At 33.6% G+C, this 22,800-nt stretch overlaps 1 protein-coding gene across 19 annotated transcripts in view; it reads left to right on the top strand.

Annotated features, from left to right (window-relative positions):
- LOC128985327 (cytoplasmic dynein 1 intermediate chain-like) overlaps positions 1–22,504 on the top strand; it is a 42,900-nt gene extending 20,396 nt beyond the window's left edge. For 2 of the 19 annotated variants that reach the window (XM_054404735.1, XM_054404730.1), the window contains 12 exons: positions 831–863; positions 3,243–3,263; positions 9,254–9,301; positions 12,623–12,775; positions 14,934–15,090; positions 16,333–16,587; positions 16,987–17,104; positions 18,649–18,880; positions 19,322–19,482; positions 20,981–21,169; positions 21,495–21,572; positions 22,242–22,504. In XM_054404735.1, the coding sequence (XP_054260710.1) occupies positions 831–863; positions 3,243–3,263; positions 9,254–9,301; positions 12,623–12,775; positions 14,934–15,090; positions 16,333–16,587; positions 16,987–17,104; positions 18,649–18,880; positions 19,322–19,482; positions 20,981–21,169; positions 21,495–21,572; positions 22,242–22,391 (1,595 nt within the window). In that variant the 3' untranslated portion in view covers positions 22,392–22,504. Of the gene's footprint in view, positions 1–803; positions 864–3,242; positions 3,264–9,253; positions 9,302–12,598; positions 12,776–14,933; positions 15,091–16,332; positions 16,588–16,986; positions 17,105–18,648; positions 18,881–19,321; positions 19,483–20,980; positions 21,170–21,494; positions 21,573–22,241 lie in introns of all 19 variants that reach the window. The other 17 variants (XM_054404731.1, XM_054404726.1, XM_054404727.1 and 14 more) reach the window with 12 other exon arrangements.
- Positions 22,505–22,800: the final 296 nt, after the last annotated feature.

Here is a 22,800-nt window from a genome sequence, read left to right as displayed (position 1 = left end):
TACTTTACCTATGACCGTTTTTTAATTACTATCAATCTGGATTTAATTACTAACAATTACTACTGATAACTTTTTAGAGAGGTTATGTTTTCGTGTATTGTCATTGCCACTGAAAGTGATGCAACGACTTGTTGTATAATCAGCTGATTTCCTGTAATTACGTGTTTGTTAAACTTCGTTAAATATTACATTGCTAGCAGCAATCTTACCATAAATAATATTGTATCAGGTACAATTCGGCAAATATTTCATTTATTTTTGGACTTCCACCAACTTAATTAAGAATACGCGAGTATCAACATGAACAAGTCGGATCAACAATTAAATTGGTTAACTGATCAGTTGATCAGCTGATTAGTTGACGTTCGAAGCATTACAATTTTAATTCTTTTCTCTCAATGCTTGAACCTCATTGGTCCGTTACCTGTGTGGATATGAGAAAACTATGCGGATATGAAATGAAACTATGCGGATATGAAAGTAAACAGCTGTAAAGTGAAACTTTTCAATTCTAAGAACTGGACTGAAATGGCTAAATTAAAAAACGGTCGTAGGTAAAAGATTTTTTTGTCATAGCAGATATCTGTGTTCAGGATGGAACAAATTCAATAGTAATACAAAACATGAACTATTTTTGGGTCAGTGAATATTTGTTACACGTTTTTTTTGTCAATTGAATTAATTTTGACCTGTACGAAGGAAATTACACTATTCCTTTCAAAATCACAGTTGTAAATCAAGTGCTAATCAAGCCTAATGACAGAAATAAGTTGAATTGGCGGGTGTGTGTATGCCACTAAAAGGATCTGATTCATCTTCCCCACTTAAAGGATACTATGAGGACTGGTGGAGGCCCAGGAAAGGTGGGTTTCATTACGTTCTTCGCTTCGCTTTTCTCTCTTCTATCGCAGCCGCTTTCATTTTCATATATTGCTTCTTCTCCTTTTGATATCGCTTATGTGTTTTTATTGTAAAAGTTAAAAGCCTAAAAATTTTAGATTGCTTCTCGAGAAAGTTTAAGAATGAGCTTTTATTCTGTAGTAGTTTTAATTGCTGACAAAATTGTCTGTAGTTTATTAATGTTTTCAAAACTCCATTGACAGATTTAATTCCCTGTCACATGTTTTACCTTAGCTATATAAACATTTTCATTGATGAATTTTCACAGTAAAGGTGAAGTATCTGGCAGTGAATTATACCATGTGACGACAAAATATATCAGTGGATTATATTCTATGTTTGACAAATGATTATCTTTATTAGCCTGCATGATTTTAATCATAGTTTGATAAACATTGAAGTAGTAAGGATATCACTGAATGCAATGTTATAGTTTTGACAAATGTCTCCCTAGCTCAGAGGCCTAATTCTGATTCACTCATGTTATTTTTTGTCTTTAATTATATATAGACAAATCATTTGAGTTAATTGGATGTATTCTACAAATACCTCCTCGCATATTTGGGTTTCTTCTACGCAGAATTTAATAATTTTGCAAGATTTTTCTACTGCAAGTTTTGGTCAAACTAAAACAAATAAAGTACTTCAATTATTATGCTTATTGTCAATCTAAAACTGTTTCTAGCCTAATATTAGTGTCGGACCAAGTTCAAGGCTGGATATATAAAATTTAACCTACATCTGTGCATATCACTTTTTAATACTTTATCAACTTGTAAACTCGTTTGGTATGGATTTCAGTTTTGACAACACGTCTTTTTGTTGTACATATATTTGTTTCTCGGATATGATAATGAAACAGTAAATCCAAAACTAGTCTCAGCCCACAATTTATATGGGTTGACATTGGGCCATGTTACATAACCTGAATGTGATTACAAACTGTTTAGTCAATAATGTTGTACTTTTTTGAAATTTTATTACATGATGTTAAAAATGTGTTGCATGATTTGTATATTTGAACTAAATTCAGCAATATAATATTGGGCAGGGTTACTTAGGGCCAGGGCATACTGTTTTTCACTAACTTTGTTATTAAAATGTTTCAACTTAAAGCAGGATTTTTTAAAGTATACAACCTTTTTTCTTGTGTTTGCTACATACCAAAAACTGTGTCATCCACCTCATTAGACCATCTCTACAACCTTATCACTCATGACTGAAACCTTGGTATCATTTGCGTAAATCTCTATGAAAACACTGGCATGATCAACTTATATTACATAATCATTATCCATGAGACTATTTCTATTACTTCGTCATGCATGAACTTAACAGATGTAAATTTTATGTATGTCTTTTCATATCTTGCTTTTCATATACTGGCATGGTAAGCGTAATTAATTAGTGATCTACTATATGACAATTTGTGTTTTTAAATAAGTATTTTCATCACTTGGTTAGAGCTATCAAAACTGATCAAGACATAGTTTTTACACATTATATGATACATTTTTTTTAAATTTCTACTTGACTAAAACTTGAAATATTTAATTGTACTTTTTGATTTCTTTAAATTACTTAATTTGTATTGCTTTTTTCATGCTGGAAACAATATTTTTTGTTTCTTGCTTTTATATAAAAAGTATTTACAACATTTTGAAAAGAAATAATCTAATCATTGGCCTTGTTATTTCTTAACATCCGCTTATTGATCTTTGTCAGGACAACACAAGGATAGCATACAAAAGAAGATGGTATTTGCTTGTCTAATTTCTTCTACTAAAAGGAACAAGGGCTGTCAAAGTAAAGGTTTCCATCCAGCTTCTGTAGCCGTTAAGTCAGCTAGTCCGAGGCTGAGACCAGCGATGTGTTCTTTACTAATTGTTGCGTCACTAACAATTCTAGTTGCTGGTTCCCATTTCCAACCAACTTGTAGGAGATTAAGTGAGGAACTAAACCACATCACTAAACTAAACTAAAACTATATTGCTGGTTTCAGATTAGTGCTAGCTCATTTGACCTTAATTAGAGCTAGATCGAGACATTAATTAAGGAATGTCTAGTTATTTATAGAAACTCTAAGTTATCAAGATGTACTAAACTGTTCATAAATAGATGAAATAGCAAAATCGGTTTGGAAAAGTCCTTTTTATAGTAAAAAGTATGAGAAATAGTGCCAAGCATGATTTTTATTCAAGTTATATTTTGAGCATTCGATTACCACTAGGTTTGTAGGCTTATGTAGTATTTTATTCTCATAATTGTTTAGTATTATGGCTAAAATAATTGTCATCTTCTTGTGACCTTTCTAACTCTATTTGTTTGTTTTTGTGTCACAGCTCAAGCGTTTGGATATTACGGTAAGTTGTGGATTCCTTCACAGACTATTTTATTAGTGTAAGCATTGCATGTGTGTGTTTTGCTAGTTCTTGTGTTCAAATTTATGTTGTGACTTTGATTTGTAGTCACTAGTTCAAGTATGAAGTAATTTCCTCAGATTCTCGCTTTTATTATTTGTTTTCGAGTTCAGTGAAAAGTGCCTAATTTTGTGATGTTGGATTGGCCTCTGGATCACTGGTACAGAGGTTGTCGAGTTGGGAGGTTGTCGAGCTATCCAGATCATGACATTTTTATTGTAAAAATAAATAAATACATTTAACAGACTCATTTTTATTTTTACATATACATTTATTACTTACATTTTTCTACCAATTGAGATAACAATCTTCAAAGAATGTTAGAAGCAATCTTCAGCCGTCTTTGAAATGTCAAACGCACTAGTAAGTCTAAGCCAACTAGACGTGCACATCGTCAGTTCTGTTGAATGTCGAGTTACTCAGGCTATCGAGTTACCATGTCATGTGTTGAGTTATTGAGGTTTTACTGTATTTGTAAATATAATTTTTCACCCTAAACATTTTTTGATTAGTCATTTTATTTATCACTTTCTTAAGCCCCCCCCAATACATTGGGGGATTTGGTCGCCCTGTTTCTTTGTCCCTTTTTCCCTTTTTTTTGTCTCTTTTTCTTTTTTTCATTAGCAGCTATTTCTTCAAGCTTCATTCTCACACTGGTCAACAAATTGCCACATTTCGCCTGACTGATTGCACGGGTGAAAAACACTTTTCTGACGGGCAATCAAATGGCACAATCCCCATCCATACATTAAAACTTTAAAGCTGAGAATCTGAGATAATTGCTTCACATTTATTGGTTTAATTGATTGTTTATACTTCTTGAAACAAAAACAAAAATGTTAAATTCAATTTGATACTTTTGGTGGTTGTGAAAAGCACAAGTTATTCATGTCTAGTCTTTGGAAAAACTTTTTCAAAAATAAATAAAAATACAATAGCATGACTGGTGTACAATTAATATTGTAACGAGTATACATTTTTAATGCACTGTTTACCAGTAAAAACTAAATATTATTAACAAAAATCCCATTCCTGGAAAATTGCTTTGAGGGGTTTTGATTCGCTAACTGTATATAAAACGCTTTAAATAAATCAAAACACTTTGATATTAAATTAGAATCATGTATTAGTTTTAGGTATTGATTTTTCTTTGATTTGTGAACATATTTTTAATAGCATATTATAAATCTTATTTCTATAGCCCCATGACCTCTTAAATGTTTTTATTTATTTATTTATTCTTTTGTGTAAACTGTAAATTAATTTTGATGACCGATCCATTTTCTGTCTTGTCTTTTTTAAGTTTTTATTCTAATTAAAACGTTAACGGTCAGATATTATTTTATTTAAGAAAAAACACTATACCTCTCATATTTACCTCTCATTCATATTTTATATTCATCGTTGTTATTATAAAACAAAATGTAATTAAGACATTCAAATTAAAAGCTTTCAGGATATTCATTACGTAGGCTATGCGTAATATATTACTATGCCTCAATATAACTGGACTTACATTGGAACTAAAATAAAGCCAAACTAAGCAGAGCATGGTAAATTTTGTTAAATCAATATCAGTGATAAAAACGTATCATTGACGTCTTGCTTCCAGCTGGAAGTTCAATAATTAAAAAAATGTGCTAAATACAGCAAAGCGTACACGTTAGCTACAGAGCTGCAATTGGTGCCGCTCTGTTCACAAATTATCCCAGTAAGCGGCAGGAAGCCTCGTTGCAGGAATTAAGAAGCTATACCTACAAACGGCCCTTACTTAAAAAACAACCCTTGTATAAGAGTGTATTTTAACAGTTTACTTGTTTAAACGGATTAAGTCCTAAATAAAGCTCTTTAATGGATGTTCACATATGATGACATAATTATTACCATTTGTACTACCATTGACTATTGGATACTGAAGTACTACCTAAGTCAGCTTGAGACATACTTTCTCTTTAATTGTTCAAATGTAAAAAGGTGGGATTTTTTCAATCTTGAAAAGCACTCAAAGGGCACTCTTAGTTTAGAATATTGTTTTATTTATCTTATTAACAAATTACAATTAATACTATCAATGTTTAATTTTAATGTTTGAATAAAGGCATACTAAGCTTTGTATTACTTTTAGTTTTACCGTCTTTGCTATTGACTTGTGGAATCTTTATGCCTATTTTTTATCGACATGCAGTGAAGGTAGGCTAGTAAAAATAAATCAAGGTATATCCAGTTTCAAGAACAATAATAATGTAAGTTTGCCTCTTGGTTGTGTTGCCAAGTTCTTGAATTTTCTCCTCTATGCTCCTGAGGATACCACACATAGTGGTGAAACGCATTGAGCTGAAAACTCAATAACGTCAAGTACCTGGCAACGCACAAGGTAAACTTTCAAAATAAATCATAAGTTATGATGTCAATTTTGCAAATGTGGGTTGCAAGGGTTACACGTGATGAAGACAGAAAATGGATCAAGATGAAAAATTTTGTGTTTTCTATTAAAATTTTTTCTTGTGCCAAATGTTGAGTTGACAAATTTAACTGATTCAGTAATAGATGTATTTTTTTTAATCTGGAACTATGGTGTTTTACTATTATGTTTGGGGTTTTGCCATATGTTCTGAAATTTCTAAGTACTATACTTGATAAAGTAAATAAAATAATAGTAATTTGCTTTATGCATGTTTTGTTTTACTTTTTATGCGTTTGTTTAGTTGTTTTAATCGCCTTTTTAGATTAAATTTACATAAGGTATATTGGAAAAGGGTCATTCCATAAACAGATATAAAAAACTGGATTTTACGTTTTGCACCTTTTTTAAAAAAAACTTAAAAATTATTAGAATGGTTAAAAAATATTACCTAACTTTTTTAATTTTGTTGCTACATGTAAAATATTTTTAAGTGAAATATATCATTTGCTGGAAAATTCCACCTCTATCGTATTCTTCTAGAAAATACCATTTAGGTCCAATACATACATCTGTTTAATTTGATTTATGACAAATAACAATAACACTACTGCTATAAATTTCATTTATATTTATGGTTTTAGTAGTTTATAATTGTGTAAACCATGGACTTGTTATTTTAAATTAATATTAGAATGCATTAGTTAAAGCCCAATGAATTATCAAGTTTTAAGTCCATAAAACATACTAACCATTATTTATTAATCGGCATTAATCAGGAAAAATTAAACGTGTGCTTGCTTGGTTAGGTAATATTAGAATAAGCATTTATATTGAATAACCATAATTCGTTCAATTTGTACTAAGGATAAAATCGGCGACTAAAACATTTTTATTCACTCCACTTCTTTACATAGTAACTTCCTTATTATCATATATTGCACTCTTTACGTATCACAAATAACCAATTTACGTGATTTGGAATGTTTATTGTTTACGAATTTGGTTTAGTATTGTCTTTAATGTTTTGTTGCATGTTAAAACTAACCATTTAGAAATAACTTTCTTAAATTTTACAATGCCACACTTCAAAATCCTCAAAATGTTCAATAATAAATTCAACATGAAGTTGCTTGCCAAACAATCTGTAATTTGGTTCATAAGTTTTGTTGTCCATTAAATGCTTATCCTTACATATTGATAAAAGGTTTTACATCCAATAAGTAATGTATTGCAAAATGTATTGAGCACAGTATTTTATGTAAGACATTTCACAAAATCATTTTAATATTTACAACACAACATTACATTTGTTTGCTTTGGTTTAATGAAACTTGTTACATCAAATTGTTGTTTTAGTTACCTCTGAAATGTTGTTGTTCAGTTGTGTTACATCATCTAGTTTACAACTTTAATTGGTCATTCCTATTCTCAATTTAATAATGATATTAAATATTTAAAAACCATAAACACTGTTTACAGATTTTGTTTTGTGGCATTTTTACTCTATGCTGTTTTAACAAAGTAAACCATCTATTGGTATTTGGTTTTAATCTGACAAACTAACAACCTTCCCAAGGGATAAGTGATCATTTCAGTGCTTTTTATGTGCCGTGTTGCACTATGTGTTTACTAATATATTTTCATATGGAGTAACAAAAAGTGTGTGTTGTTTGTTTTTTGCCTTATCAATAAGGAGGTTTTTGTTATTTCTTTGAGCCTAAAACAATTAGTTGTTTGCTCTATGGCTAGAATGAGTAGGCCCAAAATTGCTGATTTAGAAGTTGGGGAATGGTGTGTCAACCAATTAACCAATTCAGTTAAAATATTTGGCCTAATATGTTTTACAACTATGATGCAACATTCTTTGATATGTAAAAAAACTTTATTTCATGTTTGCACTCTAGTGTTTGAACACCTTTTTTTACAAATTAATTGAAAATGGGATAGGTTGTCCAAACGTAAACTAAAATATAGAACAATATTAGGTGCTTACTTTTTATTAACCTCGTATCACAAGCTCAGATTAAGTTACGTTTATTTTTACAATTTGACTTTTTTGTGTATTTGCATTTCATACAAATCAACTTATTGAAAAATAAAGCTTGAGTACTTTCTGCCTCTTGCTAAATCCAATTTTGAAAAATAAAAATGCCGCATATGCAACCTTTATTTTGTAATTAAATAATAATTTGGAATCAAGCTTTCACCTCTTTTCAAATGCTTTGCTTAAGATATTTTACCATTTAAATGCTAGGGAAAATATTAGATTTATTAAGGAGTTTACACTAATTCTTATTCTAGTTTAACTAGTGATGACCGCTATTAGCTTAGATTAGTTTAACTCTTTGCACTATATAGTAAGCGTTGAAATGTTGAACTTATCCCAGGAAGAACTTTATTTAGTTAACCTTAAGTTAGATTATTGGGGCTTGGCTGTGAGTAGCTTGGTCTGCCTGTTAACGCTTTTGATCAACTCCGTCACAAGAGCAAATCTCATAAAAAAAATTATTATAAATCGTCACATTTTTAAAAACATTTCGTCAAACTTTTACATTCTTCTACTTATTGCTGTTGTAATAGCAACTGTGGAAAGGATGGATAATTAATGTTTTTCATGGAACACTTTTGATTCCTATGTAATAATTTTAGTTTTATTATAATTGTATACAAACTGTTGTCTGGCCAATTTTATAGAAATTTAACTAGTTACAGGGACTTGAAGGGAGGGAACAGATAGCGTTGTGGGTATATGTATCCATCAAACTCATCATTAAGAGTTCTTATCAAATATTATACAAATCGGATAAAATTCTTAGCTAACTGCTTACATTTAAAAAGTTTTCTATGCGAAATTCGCCAAAAGACAACCTACTGTCATGATCCAACATATACTTTCCATAAAAACTGAGTAATTGTAAGTATTACGTATCAATCTTTTCCCTTTTTGAACCTTTCAAATTTGTAGCTACCAGCTCACTTATAGCTTTTTTAGATTCAAAATCTAATAAATTTAAATTAAAAGCATTTAAAACAAAATTATAATGTTCTGATTGGGTTGGCTAACACACTTGTTCAAAATACTCTAAAATAAGTCCATACAAAATTTGTATTTAAAAAAATCCTTGACTAGAGGCTGTTTGTGTGTGCAATGCTAAAGCTGCACCATTTCTTAGAAAATTTCCTTAAAAAGCGATGACATGAGTATTTATACTACTAAGAAATAGTGACTTATTTTTAATATCCTCACAAGAATTCAGCAATTAAGATATACTGAATTTGTTATGAATACTTAAGAGTATTTTATCAATGAATTTCCCATATGTAGTACAGTAAGATATTTGCGTGACCCGCACTATTAGCATAAGCCCAGTACCGTAATAAAAGATTATTCCACGAGGCCTTGGTAACATTAACCAATGAGACGAGCTCACTGTGATGTTAGTGGGGTCAGCAAGCGCACTCACAGCTGTGGGTAGTTTAAGTTGTTCAGTTATCAGATGGTGATTGTGACTGTTTGTTCTCTTTCAAGACGAGTACAATCTAAATCCTGGTTTAGAATGGGAGGACGAGTTTACAGGTAGGTCCCAGGTCAAGCCTTCCTTCTCTATCTCATTCTGTGTTTCATCAAAAGACAAAGATCATGTAACGGAGAAAAATAGTACCAAATAGATGTACGGTTAATTTTTTACTGACTTCATCTCGTCACACTTGTGTCGTGATTGAAGTTTTACTGTGTTCTAAAAAGCTATAGTGTTGCTCAAAGTTAGGCTGAGGTTGGGTTCATTCAGTTTTAATAAACAAAAATTTTTGACTTCATTTCACTAAAATGTGAATACATTTTTTGTGAAAATTTATGGAAAGTAAAAATATGTCTAATAATACTTGAAACAGAAATCTACACCTATACTGTTTTAACAAGACAGTAAAGATAATATGGAACCTCGATAGCAAGATACTCTTGGTATCAAAGAATAATTTTCAAATTTTTTATATTTAACTTTGATTTTCTACCCCTAATCACATGTTATTGCAAACCTCGATAAAAATTCAACCTTGATAACAAGTCTTGATATCAAGGTTCTACTGTACATGAAAGATGGTAGTGGTTTCGATTGAACACTTCAACCGTCATCAGACCTAATAGGCAAATGACATGCATATTTCAATTGGTTTTTGCAAGTAGTAACTGCGTTATTGGTTTGTTTACAACCATTCCCATGGCAGTTACATGATTTTTGTCTCTTGCTAAATAAAATTGACAATCCATATGCAAATAGTAAAGTTTATACTTTGTAAGTTATAATTTTCAGAAAGTTTTGATAAATTAAGTGGTTTTTACTAGGTATTTGACATTATATTCAGTGCACAAGTATCCAATTTCATAATTACTTTAAATTTGAGAGTTTCGTAAGCTAATTACATGGGCTAAATTTCTTGTACTTTAAATAGGGTACTCCTATGTTCATAACATATCTACGTTTCTCAGTTAATTTAAAGATTGCTTTATTATTTCTGTAAATTAAAAGAGTAATAGCTCAGGACATTTTGTTTTTTTTTAACTTCGGTCTTTCTTTTTAATTAATGGAATTTAGTCAATATTTTAGCTGGGAGAGTTTTTTTTTTATATATAAACTTTTTGTAAAGAGTTTAAAATAATTGTTCATGAACGCCATCAAAAGTTATAAGTGCACTCATAGGTATTTTGACAAGGTTACAAACAATTAAACATTTTACTACTAAATATTATATAGGTATTAAGAGCTTTTGTAGTGCTTTTTGCTTAGTTTGTATACAATAAAAGTTTACAGTGCATTAAAAACTAAAAATATTATTCAAAGAATTATTTAAGATTAATACTGATTCATTACTAACCAATACCGTTGCTGTACACTAAATTTATATCAAACCAGTCATGTACAATTTTACTTATTAATGATTAAAAAATGCATTATTTATAAACAAATTTTCATAATATTGCCAAATTTCATGTTGCATACGGAATGGATAAATTATTCCTAGTTACAGAAATAAGCACTTACTATATAGCACCATAACACACAAGATAAGTTGATGTGTTAGAATTGTTTAATTAAGGATAAGGGCTTTGAGTATTCATATGTCAAGTTATTGTTTTAATGGAAGAACTAATCACAATTTTTGTGGTTTCGCTTCAATCGTTTTTATGACAGCACCCAAAAAAACTAACTTGTTTTTGTTCTTTAATTTATACTAACAAGGGTTTTTTGAATGCTTAAGTTTTTGGATTGAATAAATCTTGTAACCAAATAGTTTTGAAGTTGTTGCTAACAATACAAATATTGAGCTTTCTTTACTGAGGATAATAGAAACAACTTGATGTTGCACAAGAAAATATTTTTAAAACCAGTTCTTTTTATTATGCTCACACATTTCTTTGAGTTTTAGGACATTCTATTAAGCATCTTAAAGGACAAGAAGCATTAAAATGATAATATGTTTTACATTATATTTTTATTAAACTTAAAAACCTATTTCTAACCAAGCAGCTACAAAAGAATTGTGAATACTTGTGGTTTTTAGTGAATACCTAAACTAAATCTATCTAAATTATTGTTCTTCCACTTCAAAGAATTCCAACATTTTTTCAACTATTCATGTTAGATGACTAAGCAAACAGGATAAATTCATAAATATTTATGCCACTAAATACTAGTTAGATAAAATAAACACACAAATTAAATAAAACAATATAAATGCTACTAGGTACAGGAATGGTGGTTTATATTCTGCCAAAACTGCTGTTAATTGCATTTAGGCAATATTTTCAAACAAAAAAAAATTTTTTTAACTAAAAATACTTTATCCTACAACCATTTTTTAAAACTAGCCTTTAAATTTAATTTTTAGAATTGAAAAGATTCACTTTACCTCTTGTTTAGCACTAGTGTGGTAAAGCAACGGACCAATGGGGAGGATTGAGAGAAAAGAATTAAATTTTTAATTTTAATGCTTCCAAGGCCAACTTATCAGCTTGTGTCGTAAAGACAATCTTTACGTGAACGTAGCGTAAACTACCATTAATCTGTAGCATGTGAAAAGATGTGTTAATACGATTGCAGCAATAATATGGTAATTTTTGATTGGCAGTATAGTTTCAGTAACAATTCTTTATAAGGAGAAAGCGATATATTTTATGTACTAGTAAAGTTAGTAAGGTTAAAGACAAGTAAGCAATGGATATGTTAGGGTTTGTTGGTACAAGAAATGATTTAATAGATTTTATGATGACGTGTTAGATCGGGCAACTGTTTAAAAAAGATGTTTAAAGGTTTCTCAGGGATAATAAAGAATGACAGAAGATTATACAACGACCTGCAAGTATAGAAATTGTAAAGGTGAATTATATGACGGTTTTGTTAGGGTTTTCAAGGTATTTGATAGGGCTAATTAGGTAAAGGAAGTTTTTTTGCAAGTTTTCTTTAAGGATGTTACAGAAAAAAACCTCACTTTTTTAAGTGTAGTTGGGAGATTACGGTTCTTATTAATTGTAGGATTTCTGTCAAGATAAGTGAGAGTAAAGGGGAAAATGTAAATATTTGGATTCGAACCAAAAATATTATTTGAGGGTTTGTTTGGATAATCAAGAAAATAGTTATGCAAGAGTGTGTGCAAAGCTAGATTAAAAGGAGATTATGTGTCTCTTTATCTGGCTTCAGGTAGGCGAAGGAAGATTATTTTAAACTGGACTAGTGTAAAAGGGAACTATTTGGATTCTAGGCTAAGGATAAGGCATCGCGAGGTTGTAGTAAGATTTTAGGCAAAGCATTTAGGATTTGTTAATCAGTGAGGGTTAGGCTAAGGTCAACCTGGGTGGGGCCAACTTATTCACCAACAGTTTTGACGTATGACGAACCACAAGCGGAAGACGAGGAGAGCTCTCTGCCGCATCTGGATGGGTTCCACAGCAAGCTGCCGCCAGGGATTCTGCCCCACGGACTACCTCAGGTGAAGGAGACAGAGCCAGCCATCACCAAGGTCGAACAGGAAGCCAAGAAGGACCCACCCAAGACTGGTGAGTATCTGCTTACTGTAACGTTCCCTGCACGTTAAACTGCAGCATAGATTAGGTGAAGCAGATTACATGCTGAATCTGTTAAACACAGCTATGTCTCGTTGATTTAGCTGTAAAGGTCAACACCAGATGGATGTCTGTGCGCAGACAAAAATATTGCTACCCTGATTATTAAATGGTACGAGGAATATTCAGAAAGTAACAGACGTTTGTAAATAAATCAATGTGAAAAATAATTTTTATTATGTACATTTTGAAGGTAAACTTTGAGGCTATTTTTAATGCCCATTTAAATTAAGACGTTTATCGTAAGGTGGTACAAGCTTTTCAATGCCCTGTTTCTAGAAATCTGCCACTTTCGAGTTCAACCACTGGTTTACACCGACATAGAGTAGCGCCAGTGTCAAAGCGTTGCCTAGCGAGCCACGTCTTCATCGCTGGGAACAGATCAGATGCTAGGCGCCAAATCCTACAGCGTATGATTGAAAACGTCCCATCCAAAACCATCCAATAGCTCTTTGTTTCGATTGGCAGTGTGTAGACGGGCATTGTTGCTAGAAAAAAATTCTCTAGTTTTCCACAACGCTTGTTTTGGATCGCACGTCTTAACTTCAGAGTGTTTTGCAATACACCACTGAGTTGATTGTTTGGCCACGCTCAAGAAAATCTACAAAAATCACTCTCTGAGCATCCTAAAACATAGTAGCTGCAGTATTAGTTCTTGCTGATAGTGTCTGCAAACACTTTATTGGTTTCTTGGGGGATTGTGTATGACCCCATTCCATTGACTGCCTTTTTGTTTCACAGTTAATGAGCTTTACCCAAGTCTCGTCACCAGATACAATATGATTACATCGTGGTTTCCAATTTTTCATACTCTTCCAGAAATGTCTGTAATGCAGCAACTCTTTCTTCTTTTGGTCTTCCGTTAGGAATTTTGGAACCCACGTGGAAGCAAATTTGATGTATCCAAGTTTACCAACCACTGTTAATTAAACTCCGTGAAATCCGAGAAATATTTTCTGAGAGTTTCAGGGATGTATCACCACAAATTCATCAGATGCAAGACTAGGCCTACCATTGCCCCGCCTATTGCCAACATGCTAGAACATCTGTCACTTTCTGGATAGCCCTCAAATATTCACAGCATTGAGGTACACTATCCATTAACCGCACTGGATATAGTGGTGAAAGTTAATTGAGAACAGTTAAGGTATCTGCTTATGCTATTCTGGCTATTATGGTATTCTTTAAATAGTTTTGGTGCCAAATTGTTGCCATCAGGGGTAGTACAAGAACAGAGTCTCTCCGTAGTCATCTTCTGCTGAAGAGGCTGTTATTTGTAAAAAATGATAAAGTATACAGTCGAGTATAGACCCAACGCTCATTCATTAGGTTCATAAACAGGTATGAACAATATTTTTAACTTCTTTAACTTAAACAGGGTGGTCACAAACCGAGAATTAGGGGTAAAGCTTATTTTAGTGCCATAGTGCCATTTCGTTTTAATATGGATTTAAGACAATTTTTAAAGTTTTAACACCCACCACTGTACTGTACGTACTGTACTTGCTTGTGTTAATGCTCATGAAACTCCATTAGAGCATGAAAGACCCGATTGTTAAAACATCTTAAATATCATCTGCAGTGCCTACAAAATCGTGAACATTTTCTGTAGTCGCGGCATAACCATGAACACCCGCTCCGTCAACTTGACCTGAGCTTGGCCTGATTATTATTTTGAGCCCGAACTGATCCCTCGAGCCAACTGTTGGCCCGACATTACCTGAACATATGCAGTAAGGTACAATATGATAAGTAGGTTACATACCTTATAAATCCAACAAACAGCTCAATTTTGTTTACATGTTTCGGCTTGTGTCCGCCATTTTCAAATCACCACAGTTTGATGTTTTAACAGTGGTGGATATAAGCCAAAACATGTAAACAACCCTTTTGTAAAATTGAGCTGTTTGTCAGATTTAAAATGTATGTTTATCATATTGAATATAACAGCTCAGGAGCTAGAATGGAAATGAATTTCAATTAAGGTACACTTGGCGACTGGGAAAAATATGGGTGAAATTTTTTCCAGTTGTTTAGCCCCTCTGTTTAAACACACCGAAAGATTGTAAGATTTGTGTTTTGTGAATAACAGTGAGAGAGCTGAGCGAGGAGGAGAAGCTGATGATAGTGTTGTCGGAGGAGTTCCAGAGGTTTGTGTACCACACAGCACCCATCGTAGAGAGAGCTTTAGCCGAGGACCACGACATCTACACAGACTACACTGGAGGTGCTGACCGCGAGGACACTGGGTGAGTTAGGAATTTAGGATGTTGGTTGTAGTTGTGTGTGAATTTGAAATGTCTGCCGCTAGGCACTGAATTAGGGATTGAGTTTTTTTACATAATATTCTTTTCATCAGAATTGAGAAATCAAAATATCTAAAGGTAAATGTGCCTTATCCAGTCCTATCAAGTAGTCAAAGGATTACTAATTTTGGATCATATGACACATTATAAAATCGGGCATCACATTAAAGTGTTGAAATCTGATAAATGTCTTTGTTATCACAAACCAAAACACAAGCAATGAGCTTTGAAAGACTCTAGGCTGGCTACACTGATTCAAGACAGGCTGGTGCATGTCGTTCAGCAGATGCGATGCAACTAGATCCTCCATACATTAGTACAAAAAGAGACTTTTCTCCAAGCAAATCCCTTTTAAAAAGAAATCTTACCATTGTAAACTGGGATTTGATTAAAAAAAGATGGTTTTTCATTAGCCAATACTTAATCATCTTAACGTCACTTGTCCATAAGAAAAATCCAAACAAAACTGGGTTACTCTTGTTTAAAAAAAATCAAAGATAAATCAATTAACAAGAGCAATTTAAACTTTAAAAAAGTGATAACAGGCTGCAGCCAAGTGGAGTTAGAAAGGAGTGGAAAGTTCAAAGAATGCCCCCACCACCACCAAGCGGGTATATATTTTATTAACCTACAAACCCGGCCCACCCATGCCAGTCAAATTTTGTGAACTGATGTAATTTTGCTTCCTCACCCTGAAGATGGTTGACTGTAATGTGGCCAAAACATCGGTAGTTTCTGTATATAGCTAAGTAATGCAGTCATTGCGGTTAAACCCCGAAGACTAAGATTGTGTAAATATAAGTAACGACTACAGAAGCCTATCCATGAAGATTTCAATGACAGTTTGAAACCAGCTGTTAGTTAAACCCGTACTGAAAGGACTTAAAATTGTGTCGGCTGCTAGGTAAAAAAATCAAAACCTAAACTCAAAAAAACTTTAACTCTAAACTAAAATTATAGCTTCGACATTCCCTTACTTTAAAAGTTAGCCTATCTTTCTTTCAACGCAAAAATAATGAAAATCCGTCAAGTGGTTGATTCAGAATAGTGGAATAAAAAAAACCCTCTACGTTTTAATATATAAGATTTATGAAAGTAATCAACAGCTATATACTTAACAAACAAACAATTCATAAGTAGTATAGTATGATTTGATCTAATTTACTCGTCCATCGTTTGTTACAGTGATGAGAAGTCGGGCTGTAGACTGTCACAGTCGCGCTGTTTCTCTGACGAGCGATGGTCGCGCAACCGCTGTGTCACGTCCCTGGACTGGTCGCCGCAGCACCCTGAGCTGCTGTTGGCCAGTTACCACACCAATGCTGAGAGTCCCCACGACCCTGATGGCGTGTGTCTTGTGTGGAACACCAAGTTCAAGAAGACCACACCCGAGTTTATATTCCACTGTCAGTCTGCCGTCATGAGCGCCACATTTGCCAGGTAAATTAGTGATGCGGACCACCAGTTTCAGACATGAGTAAAATCCATTTATGATTGGCAGGTTTTGAACCTAAGCTACTTTGTCAGCTTGGTCTGTTTTTCAATCATAAAATTAGTTCCTTGGCTGGAAATTCTATTAGTATCAAAGTGAAACAGTTTTATTCGTGTATAATGCAAAGTTGTGCAACTAAAGATCCTTAAATCATTAACAATTTTGATTCTTTTGAAACATTTCAGATAAACAATTTTACTATCTTAAACTTTCATTTCACACAAAACATCTTGTACAAAAAGAATTTAGGTAATAATTAATTTTTTACAGTTACAACATTTTTATACAAAATATTTCTTGATAATCATAAAAAACTAATTTGATATTTTAACGCTTCTTGCTTTCAGATTCCACCCTAATCTCATACTGGGAGGCACATTCTCTGGACAAATAGTTCTCTGGGACAATCGAGTGCAGAAGAGGACACCTATTCAGCGCACACCGCTATCAGCCACAGCACATACGGTAAACTTGCGCAAGAGTGAACTAATGACGTAAGCATGAGGCTAGCAGGGTTATGGAAACCGCATAATTGAATACATTTTTGATAGATTTAACACTAAATAAATACTGTTGTTTGGAAACCATCAAATGGTAAAAAATATGTTGTTATCTGAGAAAATTTCAACATCCAAGTTATAAGTGAATGAATGGTTTAATTACCTTTACTGTCAAAGCGATCCTTGTAGTCTTAATAGGCTACTGCAGTTTCGATGACCTTTTCATGGTATCTTCTTCAGGCTAGGGACATCATCTTCGTTCGTTTTCACGAACACGTCATTAAAAACCATTGAACACACGGACACGAACACGAAACATTTAAACGACACATTAAACATAAACTGTACAAATATTGGGACGGCAAGAGTGTGTGGTGGCGCATGCGGACGGCTGGTCTAGACTACCGGTTGTTTGTTATCAGTCCACGCACATTCTTCCCTCTCCCCTCCCCTTTGTCAGATGCGATCCTTTTTCTTTGAATTCATATCACCTATTCTGATTGCCGTTTCGTAAATGATGTTTGATTTAAAGGCTCTCTGTTCATTTAAGGTTTTTTGAGGTTCTTTTTTGACAGCTTTGTAGATTTCATATTCTTCCATAGTGTCCATGAATTTACCTTTTTTACATGTATGAAGTATCTGTAAATTATTGTCTATTGATGTGTAGCTGTGATTCTGGTCAATGAGGTGGTTGGCGTAGGCGGAGTTTGATTTGTTAGATTTTTTGGGTAGATGTTCTTTAAATCTAATGTTAAATGACCGAGCTGTTTGTCCTATATAGAAGCTGTCGCAATCGTTACAATTTATTTGATAAATTCCAGTGTTATCCATCTTATTGCTGACCTGTGATGTTTTTTGTTTAAGAATATTTCCCAGTTTGTTTGAAGTCTTGAATGATATAGTAACATTATTTTTTGATAGTTGTTTTTTTACTGTATTGGTGAGAATGGAGCCATATTCTATGGAAGTATATTGTTGTTTTTGTAGGGTTTCCTTCTTGTTCTTATTCCTCTGTTTGTAAATAAGCGTGTCTATGATTTCACTTTTGTATCCATTTGAAACTGCAATGAATTTAATTATATTAAGTTCATTCTTATAGTCGGTGGGGCTTAATGGGATGGACAATAACCTGTTAACGAAGCTGTTATATGCCGCCATTTTTTGATTCATTGGGTGATGGGATGAATTGTGAATTGTGAATTGAAACTGCAGTAGCCTATTAAGACTACAAGGATCGCTTTGACAGTAAAGGTAATTAAACCATTCATTCACTTATTGAAAAAAGCGATTCAGAGGCTGTCAACATGAAATCCAAGTTATATTTTAAGGTCGAACCAGGCCACAATTAGAGAGTATTTAGGGAAAGCCAGATTTTGCTCCCAGGAAAATTTAGGAGCTTGATTTTTTTCACAATTTCAGAGGCCACCTTGTATGTTATTTTACATCAAAATAAGCTACAAAGTTGGTCCATTTAGATATAAAGTAACTGAATTACCCCTACATTTACAGCACCCAGTGTACTGTCTGTCAGTGGTGGGGACACAGAACGCACACAACCTCATCTCAGTGTCTACAGACGGTCGGTTGTGCTCCTGGTCACTGGACATGTTGTCTCAGCCGCAAGAGACGCTGGAGCTGCAGCACAGACAGAGCAAGGCTATTGCCGCGTGGTGTCTCGCCTTCCCTCACAACGAGGTCAACAACTTTGTCATCGGCAGTGAGGAAGGCGCTGTCTATTCAGGTGAACAGAACTAAACTTTCCAGATTCTTAATTTGAATGATTTTTTTTTATAAAATGTTAACTGTATCCTACGAGTATAAATGTCATGCAAGTATTTAAAAACTTATTTCCTCTCAATATTTTTTGTGGCCATTTTTGTTTGTGTGAAAACCACGATATAGAGATGATAGTAATTTACTAAATATTAAATAACTTATCAAGTATGATAGATCTTTAAGTAGATTCATATGAGTATATTGATCGTATGATGTACACGTTTGATCACTGAGACTCATCATGTTTAGTAGATATACCACATAAAAGTTGGACAAAAATAGCAAAACGGCTAGTGTGCTCTAGTTGACAAAAAATATAAACTAAACCTGTCTTTATGGTTGCATTAAAAATATAATTAATTGTAGTTTTAATAGTAGTATTAGATCCGTGTTTTTCTGCCCGCAGCGTGTAGACACGGCAGCAAGGCAGGAGTGACTGAAACCTACGAAGGTCACCAAGCCTGTGTCACTGGTATTGATGCCCACAGGGTACAGGAGGGAATAGACTTCTCACATCTCTTCCTCACCTCCTCCTTCGACTGGACTGTCAAACTATGGAATCTCAAGGTATTGCAATGTCGATGTAGGTAGAGTTTTATCTAATGTTAGATAGCATCATCAATGACAAAAAGCATCTAGGTCAAGAAACTATTTCACTTGAAATTGAAGAGACCTTCATATTTGATGGGGAGAACTTTTATTGCTATTGGAAACTGGAGTTATGCCCAATAGCGTATGGCTAAGTGTACTTAATTGGTGGCATTCCATTAGCCCTGTAACATCGTCAAGTGTATTTAAAAAATTACCAACATGGGGAATTTTGAATTTTTAACTAGAAAATTTGGAATTTTCATTGCATTTTGTCATCGCATTTATTGACACAGCCTGCTTGACACCATACTGACCACTTCACTCTTTCCACAAAAACTGGAAGCTTTGGCATTGACAGAAATAAATGTTATTTACAATTCCAAAATTTCTATATATAAGTCAGGTTTTACTATACATGTATAAAGCACTATATTCATGTGTTTTTGTTGAGACATCGTTTATACCTCAGCCAGTATTTAACCGAGAATATAACTATTCTTGAAAATGTTTAGTCCAAAATTACCAATACAGTTATTTTTGTTTACACGTAAATAAAAATTATAACAGTAAAAATAATCTGTATCAGCTGTTTTTTTTTAACTTCATCTTATGATGAAATTTCAGGTGAGAAACAAAATTAGATTTTAAAATTGGGACTTAGGGAAATAATACGTAATAGTCGTCTCACCTGAAATTCAGTTACACCCTAAAATTTGACCAGATAGCCTAGCCTACAATGAAATAGTCCAGGATTCTAAGGTATTTGTTAATTAATTGTCGTTTCGAGTTTATTGGCTCAGACTCTGAATATAATTACAACAATGTTACTAACTATATTAGCTTACCTTTAACAAGTGATCATCACAGCCACTCGAAATATATGTTGAGATCGAATTTGGAATTTAATACCGCGCGAATATAACAAAATAATTTAACAAGGTTTAATAATACTTGAATCAGTACTTGGTCTACACCAAAGTAGAATGTGCCCTAATACAGTAATAATAATTAAAATTCATTGTGTAGCCCCTGAAGTGTTGATTAGACTAATATTTAAGGTTACCTTTACGTCCACAGTTCAATAAATGCATGGTCAAACCCACCACATGTTTTGCCTATACATAGGCATTGTCAAGTCGTCCTTCAAGAACGTTTCGTCCATTGTAGACTCTTCAAAAAACATTTAAGGGTACCGTACCGAGACTGGTAAATAGTTGGCCTACTAAGTGTTAAATGTTTCATAAATGTGTCGTGTTTTATGTGTTTTATTTAAATGGTTCATCTCATGTTTAGCCCTAGTGACAATGTAAAAGGTTTAACATTAACTTCTAGATACTGAAATACATATCCCATCTATATGGACCAACTCTAGCCTACTACACTTCCCAAAGACATGCCATAGTGTTTACAATGAGTTTGCGCCTACATCTGCGTACTCTGTCGGTGGGAATGGAATAACTCGTTTTGTCTGTAGGAGAACAAGCCTCTGTACTCGTTTGAAGACAACAGCGACTATGTGTATGACGTGGCTTGGTCCCCCACACACCCTGCGTTGTTTGCTGCCGTGGATGGTACCGGACGACTGGACCTGTGGAACCTCAACACAGACACAGAGGTGCCTACAGCTACGGCCATCGTTGAGGGTAGCCCTGCGCTCAATCAGGTAAACTGGACCTCCCACCCAAGGATTTAGTCCGGAAAACAGCTGTTTGCCGCCTGCTTAATCGAATGGGATTTGATTACGTACTACTATACAATAATGAATTTTACTGAACACCAGCTGATTACAGTTAGCCTACTTCTAGTTCAGAGTTTTTAACGTTCAATATGATGTTGCTTCTTAAATGTTATAGTTAAAATTGATATTAATTAATTTAACTTGAAAACAGGAGGAATGATCCACCTCCAGAAACATGTAGAAACACAAGAAACGTTGGATATTTCTAGTTATCAAACACCTTTAGGTATGTTGTTATGTTTTTGTCTAGGTATCATGGACTCCCAATGGCAACCATGTAACGTGTGGAGACGACGCTGGTCGCATCTGGCTGTACGACGTGGGTGAGGTGAGTACGATTTGATAATTTCCTCAAGTATTTGTCACTCAAGGTTCCCCTGGATGTATACAATTGTGATGGAAATGATTTTATTTGAATGGGGAATGTTATAACGTTAAAAAAAATGTTCTTAATAATCTAAAACATGTCACTGATTTGACTTAAACTATTTTGACAGTGGGCAAATTTGTTTATTTGACCAAGTTTGGTACCTTCCAAACACAACATCTTCCAGTCCCCACTGCATAAAACAATCTGGCTTAAAACTATCTTAACTATCACATTCCAATTTTTGGTCTCGATATTTGATACTTTGAAGATAGTGGTAGGTATTCAGGTGTTAAATACAACATTTCTTGTAAAGTTTTACTTGGAGATGGGATGGGATCAGGTTCCAGATCCTGAAGGTTTACCAATGAGGTTGCTTTATTACGATCACTATAAATGGCCATCTCCTAGTATTATACAGTTGGATATGAAACAGAGATAATCAATCATAATTTTAGTTTTTTTATACTGAATTAAAGCTAAGTATCTTTATCAAAATCCAAATTTTTGTTGTGTGTGCTGCTGCTAAGAGTTCTGTAGTACTGTAGAAGTTTAGGCACACAATACTATGATTTCAGCTCTAATGTTACAAAATTGTACACTGACTAATTGAGTTTTTAATTTTTACAGCAACTCGCCCAGCCAAGGATGGACGATTGGAACAAGATGCTGGGAACTCTGCAGGAACTGAAGAATAACCAGGCTGATGAAGAAATGGATAAGATGGCCACTCTTAGTACTTCTGCTCCCAACAGCCTGTCTTCCATTGTGTCAAGATAAAGCTTTCACTATAGTTATTAGTTATAATTAAGTCACTCACCCTATGCCTCATTGTAATTTATTTATGTTTTTATGAATTATCGCTTTGTTACAATAAAATAATACATATAAAACTGTGTATTTTTACTGCACTAAAATTTAGTGTAGATCTGCAACAATACCATATATCTATTGAAAAGGTTTGATTCCGTTGCATGTTCAGGAATAGAAATATAACTTACGACCTTAAGCCGCGTTTATACGAGGCCAATTGACGGGGCAGATTACCTCAGGTAACTTAGTAACCTGCCCCGTCACCTGCTCTACTGGCCTCGTGTAAACGCGGCTTTAGGACAGCTGTTTAGTGTTGAAAGAAGTTGGAGGTAGCTGAAGGGTTTTACTTAAAGGTGTGACAGACAGGCTTTGCTAC

Source organism: Macrosteles quadrilineatus, unplaced genomic scaffold (assembly GCF_028750875.1).
Source record: "Macrosteles quadrilineatus isolate MER2022 unplaced genomic scaffold, UCM_ALF_1.0 Scaffold_2__2_contigs__length_208266976, whole genome shotgun sequence".
NCBI lineage: Eukaryota > Metazoa > Arthropoda > Insecta > Hemiptera > Cicadellidae > Macrosteles > Macrosteles quadrilineatus.
This window is presented reverse-complemented; position numbering and strand designations above follow the sequence as displayed.